The 16,402-nt window shown below is 48.1% G+C and overlaps 1 protein-coding gene across 3 annotated transcripts in view; it reads left to right on the top strand.

The window, feature by feature from the left end:
* Window positions 1-1,403: 1,403 nt before the first annotated feature.
* The window catches only part of ZC3H7A (zinc finger CCCH-type containing 7A), a 33,746-nt gene continuing 18,747 nt past the window's right edge, over window positions 1,404-16,402 (top strand). The window contains exons 1-7 of one of the 3 annotated variants that reach the window (XM_027610782.2): window positions 1,404-1,537; window positions 11,168-11,269; window positions 12,376-12,415; window positions 14,184-14,381; window positions 15,629-15,787; window positions 16,041-16,121; window positions 16,229-16,267. In XM_027610782.2, the coding sequence (XP_027466583.1) occupies window positions 11,202-11,269; window positions 12,376-12,415; window positions 14,184-14,381; window positions 15,629-15,787; window positions 16,041-16,121; window positions 16,229-16,267 (585 nt within the window). In that variant the 5' untranslated portion in view covers window positions 1,404-1,537; window positions 11,168-11,201. Of the gene's footprint in view, window positions 1,538-2,446; window positions 2,617-9,825; window positions 9,940-11,167; window positions 11,270-12,375; window positions 12,416-14,183; window positions 14,382-15,628; window positions 15,788-16,040; window positions 16,122-16,228; window positions 16,268-16,402 lie in introns of those variants that run through there. The other 2 variants (XM_027610781.2, XM_027610783.2) reach the window with 2 other exon arrangements.

Raw genomic sequence — 16,402 nt, 5'->3', positions numbered from 1 at the left:
ATTGTGAGAAGGTGGACACCTGCAAGCCAAGGAGAGAGCTCTCACCAGAAACCAACCATACCGTCACCTTTCTCTTGTATGTCCAGCCTCCATAACTGTGAGAAAATTCTTGTTTTAAGTCGCCAGGTCTGTGGCATTTTATGAATAGCCCGTGCAGACCAATACAGCTGATCTGTAAATCTTCATGCCCTTGACCACGGTGAGAGCCACCTCACCAGTCTCCCTGCTCCTCATCCTGTCCCTCCTATGACCTAGGGTCTGCACAGTAGCCCAAGAGAACTGTCCAGAATGTAAGTAAGATTATGGCACTCCCAATTCAGAGCTGCCGAAGGACTCCCACGCCACATAGAACAAACTCCAAATTCCAAATCATGGCCCCGCTCTTCTTTCGGACCTTTCTCCCCTTACACGCACTAACCCTATAGACCCTTCCCGCTCCCCAGACACCAGGCTCCAGCCTTAGGGCCTTTGTACTTGTTCTTCCTCCGCCTGGGGCACACTCCCCATCTGTGCGCGGCTGTCACCTTCTGAGGCCTCTCCTAGTGACTCATCCCCCACCCTCAGTGTAGCCCTCCATTTCGGTCCTGTCACCTGGCTTCGGTGTCCTAAATGGTCTGTTTCCCTGTTGTTCCACACCTCGCTCCCCTTTCTCAACCCCGGCTGGTGACTCTGCCTTGCCCACTGATGAGCCCCAGCACAGGGCCGGGTCTTGGCCCACAGGGGCACCTGGCTGTTAAAAGTACGGTGGGTGACGTGGCATTGAGCTGGCACCTGCAGGACAGGGAGCCAGGCCCCCCGCGGAGCCAGCACAGCGAACTAGGCCGAGGCGGGCCTTGCATCTCGGCGCTGCCCTGAGCGCCCGAGCCCCTTCCGTCTGGATTCCAGACCGGGGACAATATGGTGGCTCCGGGGCTCCCGAGGTCCCCCTCGCAGAGTGGGAAGCACCGGATGGGGGCCGGCCAAGTAAAGAGTCTCTCGGGGAGGCTGCCTGAAACCCGAAAGTGGGTCAGTTCCCGGTCGGACGCCGTTCTACCTCCCCCCCTCCTCCGCTCCCGGGCCGCCGCCCGCGGGGAGCACACGCGGCGCCCGGAAATCTGAACCGTGCGTCAACCAGCAGTCGGTGGTCGGGCCGAGCGGGCCCGTCGCCGAGGCCGATCCCGCGCGCCCGCCCCCCGGAGCCGCCTGCAGCCCGCACGGCGGCGGGGGGGGGAGGGAGTCGCGCCGCCCGGGGCCCCCCGCCGCCTGGCCCGGCCCGGCCCGGCCCGGCCCGGCCCGACGTGGCGCCGCCGCCCCCCGTCATGACACTCGCGGGCGCAGCCAATGGCGGCGTCTCCCGGGCGCCGGGCGCGGCCTCCCGCCGCCAGAGGGCGCCGCACGGGGCCAGCACAGCCGCTGCCGCCGCTGCCGCCGCCGGTCGCGGAGGGAAGCAGCGAGCGAGCGCCCCGGCCCCCGCCGTCGCCGTCGCCTCCGTCGCCGCCGCCGCCCGCTCCCCTGCGCGCCGCTGTGCGCCCGCCGGCCGGCGCGGCCGTCCCCGCAGGTAGGTGGGCGCCGCCCGGCCCCCGCGCGCCCCCGGCCCCTCCGCGCCGCCGCCCCTCCCCCGCCCGGCGTCCGTTAACGGCCGCGCGCGAGCACGAGGCGGCGGCGGGCGCGCGCCGGGCGGGGGCGCCGGGCGGGGGCGCCGGGCCGGGGAGGGGCGGCGGCGCGGAGGGGCCGGGGCGGCTGAGGTGGGGGCGGGTTACGGCCCCCCCGGCGGGGGAAGGTCGGGCCGTGCGTCGCGGACCGGCCCCGGCAGCTCGGGGCTGACTCAGGCGGGCGGGGTCCCCGGGGCCCCGTCCTCTCCCCTCCCCTCCCCCTTCCCTGCCCTCCGGTGGCGGGGAGCCCCCCTGGCGCGTCTGTGGGAAGCGGGGCGCGGAGGGCCGCAGCTCCCAGCCATCCACGCCTGCATGCGTTCCCGCTGGCACTGCACCTCCTCTCTGCTTACTTAACCCCCCTTCCCTCCCCCCGACCCCCCAGTTTATTTTTTCCATCGTTTGTGTCTGTTTGGTGACCGCGGGTCCCCTAATCCAGTGTCTTGGGTTTGGGGGCGGGAGGGATGCGCGCCGAGTGCGGGGCTCATTTATTTCGGGTTAACCACCCCCCCGCCCCCATTTCTTTTGCGCGGGGCGCCCAGCTAGGACGCGCGGCGGATGGTTTCCGTCTTTATTGGGGACGCGGAGACTGCCGGGTTTTAGGTTTCTTTCCCCACCCTTGAGGAATGGAGACCTGTCAGGTCTCATTAGCGCGAAGGCACGGTCGGGGATGGTCATCGCAGGGGTGTGGTCAAGCCGGGAAGCGCCTGCGGGGGCCCGAGAGTTTGCGCCTGCGCCCGGGTTGGGGAACTCATCAGCGCTCGGGTATTTTTCCCGTCCTCCCCCCCCCCCGCCCCCAGTGCTTAGAGATCAAAGGAGGTACCTGTGCTAGGTACCGAGAGAGCGGGGATCTGCTTACATTAGACCTGCGCCGCCCGGGAAGGGGGCCGCCCGCGGGCCACACGGAACTGTTGAGCGCTTGGTATGTGGCTGGACCCAGCTGAGATGTGCTCCGGCTGAAAAAGACATATCTGATTTTAAACACTAGGTATGGAAAGGGGGGGGGGGGGACAGTAAAAGATCTCATAATTTTTTTGTTTAAATAGTATATGTTAAGATGATAATATTTTGAACCTAATCGGGTCAACCAAAATAAACCGTTAACATTATTTACACCGGTATCTTTTTACTTTTGTTGAACGTGGCAACTTGGAAATTTGAAATTACATTTGTGGCTCGCCTTATATTTCTGTTGGACAGTGCTCCAGTAGAGCATCTGAATGGGGGCAGAGCGGCTGGGAGCCTGTGCCGTCTGCTTATCTTTTCCTGCTTCCCTGATGGCATGTGGCCTCCTGTCCCCTAAGCTCTCAAGGAGCCCCGGCCTCTTCCTTCTGACTCTGAGCTGAACTGTTCTGTTAAGCTGATTGCAAATGAGGATCTTGTCCTCATTTGCAGAATAATACAAGTTACTAGACCAAATTTTCTTTGTTGAAAAATTTTCTCTCTGCTGTGTATTGGAGTCTGGAAATAGTTGTGTTAGGTTAGAATCAGAATCAGATCGTGAATTATTGAGGATGAGTATTACCAGTATTCGTGTGTGGGTTCTGTAAAGAGCATGTTAATTTTCAGGCCCTCTACCACCAGAATGAACTGGAAAGCTCATGCCTTCCCTCTGAGTTACTGTGACTTTTGCTTGGGGGCTCATCCTCTGTCTCATAACAAAGTATCCAGGAGAAGAGTCATTGTTTCAAGAAAGTGGTAGAACATCTGTGATGTTTCTCTGTCTGGGTTTTGTAGTCTCTGAGGGTTACAATGTGGCCAGACATTTTTGTAAGTGTTACAGAGTGAGCTAACTGTTGCAAGCCAGGGTTGACAGTAATGTTACTTTAACTACTTTCTCTTTGTTTGTTTGTTTATGCTCTAACAGGGAGGAGGCTTGAGTCTGAGGATAGAATTTAATCCAGACTGGTAACTAATTTTTCACTAGCAATATAGGAATACTTTTTTAGGAAAAATACAAACACTGTGCCGTATACCCTGCCCGCTTTCTCTTTTCCTGTGTCTGTCTTGTAAGACTGTTTAGTATTCAGTCCTTGTGTCTAAACACATTATGTTATGGGTGGAACATATTTCCAGATGCAGATTTTCCCTGGACTGTTACCTAACTCCGTGCGTCTGCTGTATTCCTGTGGAAACCCTCTGCTCTAAGTTTCTTTAAATGATGTTCCTTGAGCATGTCCCTGTGTGTGTGTGTGTGTGTGTGTGTGTGTGCATGCGCGCAGAGGTGTGTTTATTCTGTTCCCCTGGAGTGGCTTTAAAATGCCCACCTGTCTGCCGGCGCTGTGTTTGTCTTTCAGAGCGCAGCCCAGGGCTGACTTAGACTACTAGCCCTCCTCCTGGCATCACTGCCTCTTACAGTGCGGAATAGCATGATGGATAAGAATTCTTGCTTGGAGCCAGGCTGTCTGGCTCTGAAATCTAGCTCTCCTACTTCCCTAGCTGTGGTCCCGGACTGCTTGCGTCACTTCTCTATGTAAAAGTTTCCTCATGGTACCTACTTCTTGAGACTGTTACGAGGATTGAGTGATTTAATACCTGCACAGCGCTTAGAAGATGCTTGGCATCCAGTAAGGGTGCTAAGTGTTAGCAATTGTTCTGTGTATACAATGTGTGGCAATCACGTATCACTTAACCGTGGTGTCTTCTGTTAATGGGAGCTAGTTTCTAAAGTTACCTTGTGAGGCTAAAATGCCACAGATATGAGTACAGTGTCCAGCTACTAGCATTGCACATTGTACCAGACTCCAGTATAATCAGTTTCACCGCACAGGCACTGAGTAAATAGGAATTATAGTGAAGATCCAAGGCACATTTCCGCCTTACCTAGAACTTCAGGATGAGTAACAGATTTAAAATCAGCTGATGGGAGGGGCGCCTGGGTGGCTCAGTCGTTAAGCATCTGCCTTTGGCTAAGGTCATGATCCCAGGGGCCTGGGATGGAGCCCCGCATCGGGCTCCCTGCTCGGCGGGAAGTCTACTTCTCCCTCTCACACTCCCCCTGCTTGTGTTCCCTCTCTCGCTGTCTCTCTCTGTCAAATAAATAAATAAAATCTTTAAAAAAAAATAAAATCAGCTGATGGGAGAAAGATGAGTTGATGAGGAAATTCCAGCTTATAAAATTGTAGATAATTTAATGAAGTTTATATTAGTTGAGTTTCAGAGCTCTCCCATTCCCGTTCCCTTTCATTTAGGGAGAGGTGTGTCTGCCGTACTTCTCCCTTGTTGGCGATGAAGGAAACCCATCATTGAGCTCCTTCAGGGGTCACTTACAGTCTTTCTGTCACTGTCTCTAGATCCCCGCCGTGTTGATTTACTCCCCACCTTGTTCCCCTGAGGGTTGGAGGCGGAGTCCACCACAGCCTGCTCTGCCTGCCTGGTCATTTCCTCCCTGGAACCCTCCATTGTCACGCCTGCCTTTTCATGTTAGGTGTTAACTCTCTCGGGCCTCTGAACTTTGTGTGAAGTGTTCTCTTTATGCTTGGCCACTTCATTCGTTCTTCCATTCAAATGTGTATTGACCTGGATCCAGATGTTGGGAGACAATCCGGACTAAGAAAGACAAGGCAGCTCTGGGAGTAAATAGCGCAACAATTTAGGGGATAAGGGAAGGCCTCTAAAGGTGGTATTTAAGCCAGGACCCCGGGGGAAGAGGGGGAGAGGAACTTGCTCTGTGCAGTTCTGGAAAGTGTGTTTGGGGTGGAGGGACAGGCAAGCACAATGCCCCAGAGACATGGAGCCCTGGACTCATTCTGCAAACCCACAGAAGGCCACTGTGATGGGAGCTGAATGTGTGAGTGCATGAGGGCAGCGGGAAAAGAGGCTGGGAGGATCCTCCTGGATCTGATAGGTCATGGTAGGGACTCTGGATTTTATTCTAAGGGCCTGGGGAAGCCACTGAGGGATTTAAAGCAGGGCTGCTGTAACAACTGATTTGTGTGTTTAAAAGAGCATTCCTTTTAGTTTAGTGTGGGAAGTGGAGGGGGGAGGGGACAGTGGAGGAGACTGGGAGCCTAGAGCCCAGGCAGGGAAAGGAGGACGTTGCGACATATACGTGAGCTGGTGTGATCTGTGATCCAGCTGGGGGTGGCGGGGGAGGCCTGGGAAGTGGTCAGATTTGGGGGGCCCTGCACATACTCTACAGTGTCACTTGGGGGCTTTGTCGGGGGGTTCATGGAAGTGGGACGGGAGAGAAAGGAGAGGGTGGTGCCAGGGTTCTGGTTTGAGCAAGTGGCGAGAAGGTGGTTTCATTACTGAAAAGGTAAGATTGTGCAGAGGGTTAGGATTGGCAAGAAGGCCTAGGATTGGGACCATTCAAGTCCGAAATGCTGAATAAATATCACACACAGCCCAGAACTTCATATATGTTATGGCCTTACGCATATCAGTGTAGAAGTGGATGGTCATCGGGGCGCCTGGGTGGCTCAGTTGTTAAGCGTCTGCCTTCAGCTCAGGTAACAATCCCGGGGTCCTGGGATCGAGCCCTCCATCCAGCTCCCTGCTCGGCGGGAAGCCTGCTTCTCCCTCTCCCACTCCCCCTGCTTGTGTTCCCTCTCTCGCTGTGTCTCTCTCTGTCAAATAAAATCTTAAAAAAAAAAAGGAGATGGTCATCTTATAAATGCTGCTTGGACAATGGGTAGCTGTTTGGAAGGGAAATATACATATCCCTGCATCACTTCTTACAGTCAATTGGTGGGTCACATTAAAAAAAAATTTTTTTAATGAAACAATAAAAGAGTATTCAGGGAAAACATGAATTATTTTATAATTTCAAACTGGTGAAGGTATATGTGAGTGTGTCCAAATCCAGGCACCATGAAAGAAAATATTGATAAATTCAGCCACTTAGAGATAAAAACTTGTGTCAAAAAGTGTAAGAAACCAGACTGAAAGTAAAAGGATTGACATCAAAGTGGGAAGAACAAAAACAGCACCACAAAAGACTACTTTCCTCTCTATGTAAAGAGCTTTCCTGAATGAGAAAAGCTCAGTATGGAAGGAAAATGGGCAAAAGATCCAACCACACAGTTTATGGGGAAGGAAGTACAAGTGACTCTTAAATATCAAGAGCGGAGCAGCCTCACTAGTGATAGAAGGGCTGAGACAAAACCTCATCACATTGTCACACCACTGTCACCCGTTTCTCACCTCCTGGTTGGCAGGAGTGAAACACTGGATGATTGATCGGTGAAGTGGCAAAATCGGGGCCCTCGTGCGTGCGTAGTTGGCAGGAGCGGATAACCAAACGCATACACCCTACGGAACTTGTCAAAAATACACATGGGATGTCCTGGGTATCTGGTGAACTTTAGAGACTGGAAACAACCCAGATGTGCATAAGAAGTTACGGTACAACCGTATCACGGAACACGGGTTAAGGCGGCTTTTCCTGCGCCCTGATAAGGTGACCTTTGAGGTTAGTTACGGAGAGACAAAAGCAAGTGCAGAACACATCAGGAGCCCCAGTTTGTATAAAAAATAACAGACGCACAGGGTATGTTGAACTTTTTATTTTGGAATAATTAGAAACTCACAGGAAATTGCAAAAGTGGTATCTAGAGGCCCATGAACCCTTCATCCACTTCCCCCAGCGGTGCCATCTTACGTAATCGTAGTGGAGTATCAAAGCCAGGAAACTGAGATTAGAGAATACTGTGAACCAGAGTACAGGCTCTTACTGGTTTTTACGTGCCCTTGTGTGTGTGTGTGTCTGTCGGCCTGTCTCTGCAATTTCATCCTATGCGTAGATTCACAGAACCACCGCCAGAGTCAGATACTCTCTTGTTTCACAGAACTTCTTTGTCAGGACACAGAAGAGACCCTAATGGTGGGTGATTGCCCTCAGGAAGGGCATATGGGTGGCCGAGTGACAGGAGAGGAGACATTCCTTTTCAGTGTCCTAGTATTAAAAATCGTACTTTTTCAACAGTTTGTGATGCCTCTGAGACCTTTAGTGGAACTACAGACAGGCAGAGGGCCTTGAGCCCTGAGTGGTGCAGGAGGTCCAGGGAAGGGGGGATTGGTGACTGGGGGAGAGAAGGGGCCCCAGCGAAGCCGCAGGGCTCTCCTGTCTGGAGGCTAGCTGGAGTTGAAGCCCCAGTCTCAAGGAGGGAGTTATATACACCTGTCATGTGCTGCTCAGTTTGAACAAGAAAAGTGGCTGTTGGATTAACTTTATCAGATCCTTCCTCATTTTAAAATTGGAGGCCAGATTTTAACTGGATCCAAAAATAAGATGATGGATAAAGCATTTATCTTTTCTTTCTTTCGAAATGGGAGGGGGGCGTATTTCTCAGGTGAAACTCAGCTGTGATGGAAGAAAATCAGGACAGAGATTGCCAGGGGTCGGGGTGGGGCAGGGATTGGCTGGGGAGGAGGCCTGCGGGACCTTCCTAGAGTGACAGTAATGGTGTTTAGCCAAGATGGGGGGCTGGGGCTGGGTTACATGACTGTCTCCTTTGTCAAAAGTTGCCTTGAAATTTGTGCGTTTTACAAGGGAAAAAAGTTTTTGCATTTTACCTTAAAAAAACTGTGAACAAATATTGAAATCTAGAGCAATGCTATGCATGCTGACGTGCTAACTGATGAATTATAATTGATGTCTGCCACTTAACTTTGCAGTTTATCAAAATAATAAGGTGGATTGATGGTTGGACAGAGGGATGGGTGGATGGACAAAGATGGGCAGATGTGATAAATGGCAAAATATTAATTATAGAACATAGGTATGTGATGTTCATTGAGAAAGATTTTTAACTTTACTGTGTGTACAGTTTTTCATGATGCAATTTTGGGGGAAGAAATCTACAAGAACATGAAATTCCCTATCCTACTATTTTTGACTATCATTTGGTACTACGTTCCCAAATCTTTAACCACGTAAAGGAGGCCTGTGTTTCATGCTATTAAAAGAGCCTCTGTCTTATTTCTGCTTAATCACCTACTTGAGTTGTCAGCTCTTTACCACCTGCCCTTTGTCCTTAAGAGGTCGAGGTTCAGGGTTTTCTGGCACTTTCTGGGGAAACAGCTCAAGGCTATTAACTCAGTGGATTATCATGATCCCCGAGTCCCTTCTTAGCTAACAGGGACCTCAGCCTAATTCTCCACCTTCCCTGTACAGAGGTTGGGGGAATGGTGTCCTGTTTATTGAAGATGGGGAAGAGTTCTTGCTTTGGGTGGCCTTTTCTTTTGTCACTGACTTTCAGGCCTGACTGCTGTGAAACACCCCCCCCCAACCGAGTGCTATTCTGGGTGCTTTTGAGTGGTAAGCTCTTGCTCTAAATTGGCCCCACTTTATTATTTTTTATTTTAATTTTTAAAGATTTTATTTATTTGAGAGAGAAAGCACAGAGGCAAAGGGAGAGGGACAAGCAGGCTCCCTGCTGAGTGTGGAGCTTGATGGGGGGCTTGATCCCAGGACTCTGAGATCGTGACCTGAACTGAAGGCAGACACTTAACTGACTGAGCCACCCAGGCCTCCCAGAATTGGCCCCACTTTAAATAAAAGAGAAAAAGGCTTGGTGGTCCCTTAAGTCATCTTTCCAAGGAAGGGTTCAGAGGCTACATAGACTTTTAAAAAATACTTTACGGGGTGCCTGGGTGGCTCAGATGGTGGAAGCGTAGAAGGCATGACATATACCTCCCATTGCCAGTAGGGACAGGTGTCCATATTTTTGGCAGTCTTGTTTCATTTCCACCCGCTCATCCCCCTTTAAGGTAGATTACCTGAGAAACAAACTCCAGAAATAATACCATTTTCCTTTTGTGTCAAAGGCTTTGGAAACGTTTTATTTTGGGAAAGTTTCAAATATTGACAGAGTAGAAAGAATCCATGTGTTTGTCACTGGTTGGCCACATTTTGCTGTTTCGTCGCCACCCCACTTTTTTTTTTTGGTTGCTGGAATATTTGATTTGATTTTTTTAAAGATTTTATTTATTTATTTATTTGACAGAGAGAGAGACACAGCGAGAGAGGGAACAAAAGCAGGGGGGAGTGGGAGAGGGAGAAGCAGGCTCCCCACGGAGCAGGAAGCCCGATGCGGGGCTCGATCCCAGGACTCTGGGATCATGACCTGAGCCGAAGGCAGTCGCTTAACCAACTGAGCCACTCAGGCGCCCCATTTGATTTTTTTTTTTTTTTTTTTTTAAAGTAGACTCCACGCCCAGTGTGGGGCTTGAACTCACAACCCTGAGATCAGGACCTGGGCTGAGATCAAGAGTCAGATGCTTAACTGACTGAGCCGCCCACATGCCCCGCTGGAATATTTTAAAGCCAATCCCAGATAGATCTTTCACATATGAAGACTTCAGTAAGGTAACCGCTTAAGCAGAAGACAAAAATATTTATAGAACTGACAGTATTTAAAAGAGGAAAAAAGATCACCAGTTACCCACCTTTGGGGCATTCCAATGCTTGTCCCCACCCCTACACTTTGAAACAGGTAGATTTAAAAATAAAACTGCCGATGTCAAGCAATAATGAAACTAAAACATTTCAGCTAGGAAGCCCGGGTGCAAGTGCCCCGTCCATCACGTGGGTTCAAGCGGGCCTTTTGTGTGAGACCATGTCCTCTTCGGCTTAGATCCCAGTACTCATCGCAGGATAACCGTGCCCCCTCCTCACGCCTGCCAGGGTACCTTTAACAAAGCCTGGAGGTATTTTTGGTTATCACACTGGGGGGAGGGGCGCTACCAGCATCTAGTGGGTAGAGGCCAGGGACGCTGCTACCATCCTACCGAGCACAGGGAGGTCCCCATAATAAAGGACTGTCTGGCCCAAACTGCTGAGGTCGAGAAACCCTAGTTCAGGACCCTGGGAGATGGTGTTTTATCACAGGTCTCTTCCCTGTGGTTCTACTTTAACTTGCCGGGAATTGCTTAATGAACAGTGATTGGGGGGGGGGGGCAGACACCAATAGCTTTGACTGGTGTTGACATTTGCCAGTGTTAAGTTGAAGGTAAACCCTTACTTTTGAGAAAATTCCAACTGAATGACTTCATTCAGATTTTTTATTCTATCAGTTGTATCAACAAGGATTATTTCAGAAGTTTGTGTAACAAAATATGTATAAGGTTTCCACTCTGCTTACCAGGAAGTCAGACTCCCTCTGAGGCAAGCGGATGTGAAACCTTTTCACTTCTGGAGAGCTTCCAGAAGCAAAACAAGGCCAGGACTGTTTTAGTGGCAGCTTAGGCGTGCATGTAGATAGAAAGGGAAGAAGCAAAACCTGGAGCTGAAGGGGTGGGGTGAGAAGAGGGGTGGAGGAAAATGACTTTTTCATGGAGATTCTCTAGGAGGAGCATACAAAATCAGCATGGCTGTTGAGCCTTAAAGGAGAGTGAGAACCTGATGCTTCTGTGTGCTGCGCAACAGGGACCGTGCGGCTAAGCCAGGGTTCTCGGCGTCGGGGATCCCAGAGTCAAGTCAGCAGAGAGGGATGTGGCCACAAGTAATTGCGTGGCAGGATCGCAAATTACAGGTTTTATAATCGGGGTCCAGGAGCCCCGTGCCTTATGTAACTCTGTGCCTCATTTCTTTTCAGATCGATCATTTAGAAAGTGGATGTGTGGGGTAACATGTCCAGTGTGTCCGAGGAGAGAAGAAAAAGGCAGCAGAACATTAAGGAAGGACTGCAGTTTATACAGTAAGGGCCTGACTCGTACCTGCATTCATGTCACATAGTATAGCTGACCCTTGAGCAACACGGAGGGGGGGAACGCAGACCCCCCCCCCAATTTAAAGTCCACATGTAACTTTTGACTCCCAAAAATGTAACTACTAATAGCCTACTGTTGACCGGAAGCCTGACCAATAGCCTAAACAGTCCATGAACGCGTTAAGTTATATGTATTATTTACTGTATAAAGATAAAGTAAGCTGGAGAAAAAAGTGGTAAGAAAGTCATAAGGAAAAGAAAAGACATTTACGGTACTGTATTATATTTATTGAAAAAGATAAAGTTGTAAGTGGATCTGCTCAGTTCAAGCCTGTGTTGTTCAAGAGGTCAACTGTACTTTTTTATATTGGATTAAGAAATCTTAAGTCCAATTTGTAAGTCCTCTTAATTCAGGTCCGAAGTTTGATACTTTTATTTAGCAATAGTTTTTGGTCTTGTACTTTTGATTTCTTGTGCGCTCTGAAGTGTATCTTACTGTCACTGATTTTTAGAGCTAAAAGCCTTTAGTGTCTCTGAAAGTGTTAGACCGAGAGGAATTGGAACCTAATCACATCAGAACACTTCTGATGACTGAAAAGTGACTGAGAATGAACTTGCACGCAGGGCTTTTGTAATCAAACATTTCTGTTGAGAAGCTTGGACTCTAACTAGCCTTCTCGAGCATGGCGGGGACGACACAGCCCAGAGCTTGGGCACACTAGTCCAGGCCCAAGGGCCTCTGCTCTTCCCGGGAAGGAGACCAACTTCTCTGTACTACAGAATCCCAAAGTATTAGTGGTTCTATGCTATTTTACAACTTTCTTGGTATTTGAGGAATTACGCCTTCTTTTAGTAGAAGTAGGTTGGAGAAGAAAAGTGTTATACTTACTCAAGAGAATATAAGGGAAGAGTTACAGGTTCTTTTTCCCATGCCTACAGTTAGATATGAGTAATGGTAGTAAAGAGAGGTAGGTCTTTCAGACGTGCTTTGGACCCGTGGCAAGCTAACAGAAGCTCAGTTTTACAATGACTTCTGGATGAACCAATCCTGGCGAGAGCCTGATAATTACAATTACTTGGTTTCTTCTCTTTAGGTCACCACTGTCGTACCCAGGAACGCAGGAACAGTATGAGGTAATGACGGGGAACACCTGTGCCTGAAAGCTCTGCAAGTAGCCTGAGAACTACCATGTCTAGTGGGGGTTGCCCGACGATGGCTTTGTGGGCCGAATATGGCCCTTTGTTGCTATAAATAAAGTTTTATTGGAACACAGCCACACCTATCTGTGGCTGCTTGCATGACATATGGTAGCTGAGACAGAGACCATATGGCCCACAGAGCCTGAAATATTTTCTCTCTGGGCACTTAGAGAAAGAGTTTGCCAATCTCATATACACATATAGGACAACATTATTGTCGGCACACGTGGACAGTTGTCCTGTATTGTCTTTCCTCCATGAGTGTAGTTTGCACTAATTTTTCCTCTGAAACCTTTGAAAATTACTGTTAGCCTACCTCTTATTTCGTTGAAAACAAGTGAGACAGATTATGTTTCAAAGGAGAGTTCACACACTCTCTTATGTAGGAGAAGAGATGATCTAACAGTCAGGGTGCCTGGATCCTAAGAGGGAACAGTTAGAGATAAAACTAGTGAGAAACGCAGTGAAAGCCCGGTTCCCTGGGTCTTAGACTAAAGGCCTTCATCGGTACAGACTGTTAGTTCACCTGGGGCTTCTTGTCTCTGTGGGTTTGGATCCTTCTAAGAAGTCCTTCTTTCTCTCTGCCTCTCTGTCTCCCCCTTCTCTGTTTCCTTTCTGTCTTCTTCCTTCTCCCTCCCCTCCATCTCTCCAAACAGATGTAGAATCAGAGAGTATTATGGCTAGAAAGCACCTGGAACAACTGTTCGTTTTACAATTCATTTTATAGTCCTGACATGTGGAACCGGGTTCCCGAGAGGTTAAGTGTTGGGTCACACGTCACCTCCCTTGTTAAAGGTTGATCTGTTCAGTGTTCTTTACTACTTTTGTCTGCTTAGACATGAATTTCATAAAATGAGACTGAAGACTTGAATATCTGTTTTTGTACTATTTATCTGATCTTGACTTTTACAACGTTAAAGCAATGATAGAAATCACGAAGGAACTTTTACATGTACCGAAACTTCAGAACTTTTATAGGTACCGAAAGAATACATATACTATGCTTCCTTGGTGAGAAAAGGGTTTAACATCCCCACTCCCAAATCAGTAGCTGACTTGAGCAAACATTTACAAAAGAGGAAATACAATGGTCCATAAAAATGTGGGACATTATTTGCAACTGGTGAATCACTAAATTCTACCTCTGAAACAAACAAACAAAAAGGATAGAAACAACAACAGCAAAATGTGGGAAATTGTTGGTAATCAGACATGCAGATAAAAAAGGGGACAGTTTTTCACCTAGAAATTAGTAGGGGTTTTATGTGTACACGTACACAGGTGCACACATACTACCCGGTATTGGTGGGGGTGCCGTGAAGGAAACAACTAGATGTGTTCCTCGTTATTGCCCCTTTGGAAGGCAGTTTAGAAATACTAGTCAGAAGCCTTATGATGCTCAATCTTTGTGACCTAGAGTTTCTCCTTGTAGGAGTGCCTCACAGGCACAGAGTTGGGGATGTGAACAAATATTTTGCTGCATTTCTCTTCATGAGAAATTGAATTTTCTCTTTAAAAAGCGAGCAAGATAAAGCCCTTGCTGAGATGGCGGCGGCATGGTCTCGGTTCCCAGTTTCTTAGAGCTGTGTTTATTGCTACGTCACATAGAAGACTCGGGAAGTTTTCCGTACACAAATTAAAATTTCCTCATACCCTGACTTGTTCCGTAAAGGGCTTCAAGTGGTAACTTTCTTTCTTTAAGGTATATTTACGTGCTCTTGTGAGAAATCTTTTTAATGAAGGCAATGATGTTTATCGGGAACGTGATTGGAACAACTCGATAAGCCAGTACACGGAAGCTTTGAATATCGCTGGTTATGCAAAGTCTGAAGAAATTGTCATCCCTAAAGAAATAATTGAAAAGCTGCATATAAATCGTATTGCTTGCTATTCTAATATGGTGAGTTGTGATTATTTTATTTTATGTTATTTTTTAAAGATTTTATTTATTTGACAGAGACACAGCGAGAGAGGGAACACAAGCAGGGGGAGTGGGAGAGGGAGAAGCAGGCTTCCTGCGGAGCAGGGAGCCCGATGCGGGACTCGATCCCAGGACCCTGGGACCATGACCTGAGCCGAAGGCAGACGCTTAACCAACTGAGCCACCCAGGTGCCCGAGTTGTGATTTTTTAAAGGTGTTTCTAGAGAGAAAAAAACATTTTCAATAACATAGTACATTAAAAATCAGCTTTCTAATTTCCGTTTTACTTTTTTTTTTTAATAAATATTTTATTTACTTGACAGAGAAACAGCGAGAGAGGGAACACAGCAGGGGGAGTGGGAGAGGGAGAAGCAGGCTTCCTGCGGAGCAGGGAGCCCGATGCGGGGCCTGAGGCTTTGAAAAATCAGCTTTGGATAAATGTTTTGGGATTTTAGAAATAATTTGTTTCTTGGATGGTCCTTAGAGTTGCCATGTGAGTCTGGCTTCTGGGCTGTGTCTGCTTATAAGAGAAATAAGTGCAGGAAGACCCAGGTGTTCACAGATTTGTTTTCTGTAGTGGATTCTTCATCGGCTAGCTGTTTGGGAGTTATATTTCCAGTTGACATTTTTTTTTTTTAAGATTATTTATCTGAGAGAGAGAATGCGTGTGTGTGCACGCACAGGGCGGGGGAGCAGAGGGAGAGGGAGAGAGAATCTCCAGCAGACTCCCTGGTGAGCTTGGAGCCTGACGTTTGGCTGGATCTCATGACTGAGATATGACCTGAGCCAAAACCAAGAGCCCGATGCCTAACTAAACTGAGCCACCCAGGTGCCTCTCCAGTTGACATTTTAATGAGTTTCAACAAAGGGTAACCAGTGGAGAGAGTAGGACAAGGGGAACGATTCCTGGGGCATCAGCCGAGTCTGAAAAGTTTTATTTCTTGAAGATCTGGGGCCTTTATGGCCAGATGTTAACGTTTATCTGATCTGGGTGATGGGTACATGGGGATTGATATTCTATGTACTTTTGTGAATTTGAAATTTCATAATGAGGATAATTAAAAAAAAATTTTTTTTTGAGGGTGATTTTTAGAAAAATACCGCAAACGTAAGAGTTTAAAAGGGGGTGGGGGTAGTAGTCCGGGATCTTCATTTGTTTGCATTTGCAAGAAGGCATCAGTGCAAGAAGTGAATTGTGGCTAACTTTATTTGGCTTTACATCTCAGGGTTTCCACGATAAAGTTTTAGAAGAGTGTGATGCTGTCCTCAGTCTAAATGCCAGTAACTGCAAAGCTCTGTATCGGAAATCGAAGGCTCTCAGTGATTTAGGAAGATACAGAGAGGCTTATGACTCTGTAGCGAAGTGCTCCTTGGCCGTGCCTCAGGTATGGACCTCATACGTCAGTTTGTTGACTTCCATCATAACCATTTCCTTGCTTCCGGGTGGAGAAATGGCATGGAAAGAGTTAACATTTTCCAGCCAGCTGTCTGCATGCTTGAGTTGGAAGTGATCCTAAAGCGAGTGTCTGGACAGAAGAGGAGTTAGAGCTGTTTTGCCTATTTGTCTTCACAGTTAGTAAATACAAGCCTCCATTAATCACATTTTCGTTGTTCTTTCCTCCCCACCTCCCCCCCCAGGATGAACATGTAGTAAAACTGACTCAAGAATTAGCGCAGAAATTGGGATTTAAAATTAGAAAAGCATATGTCAGGGCCGAGGTAAGCCGGAGTTCTCTGCAGGAGGTATTTTCATTTTGTTTTGTTACCTGGAGTCAGTTCTATTTTTAACTTAATTTTTTAAAATTAGCATCTTTCTTTTCTTTCAGCTCTCATTAAAATCAGTTCCTGGGGATGGGGCTACCAAGGTAAAGTGATTACTTCTGTAAGACTCATAGCTTTTTGTTAAAAAAAAAAACAGATAGAAGCATTGGCAGTTCTGCTTTTAATGTTTTTGGTTTGCGTCTATTTTTGAGAGCTTTTTGTTCCTCAGACACATAATT

Source organism: Zalophus californianus, chromosome 10 (assembly GCF_009762305.2).
Source record: "Zalophus californianus isolate mZalCal1 chromosome 10, mZalCal1.pri.v2, whole genome shotgun sequence".
Classification (NCBI taxonomy): Eukaryota; Metazoa; Chordata; class Mammalia; order Carnivora; family Otariidae; genus Zalophus; species Zalophus californianus.
The sequence above is the reverse complement of the archived record's forward strand: the minus strand, read 5'-3'. Positions and strand labels throughout refer to the sequence as shown.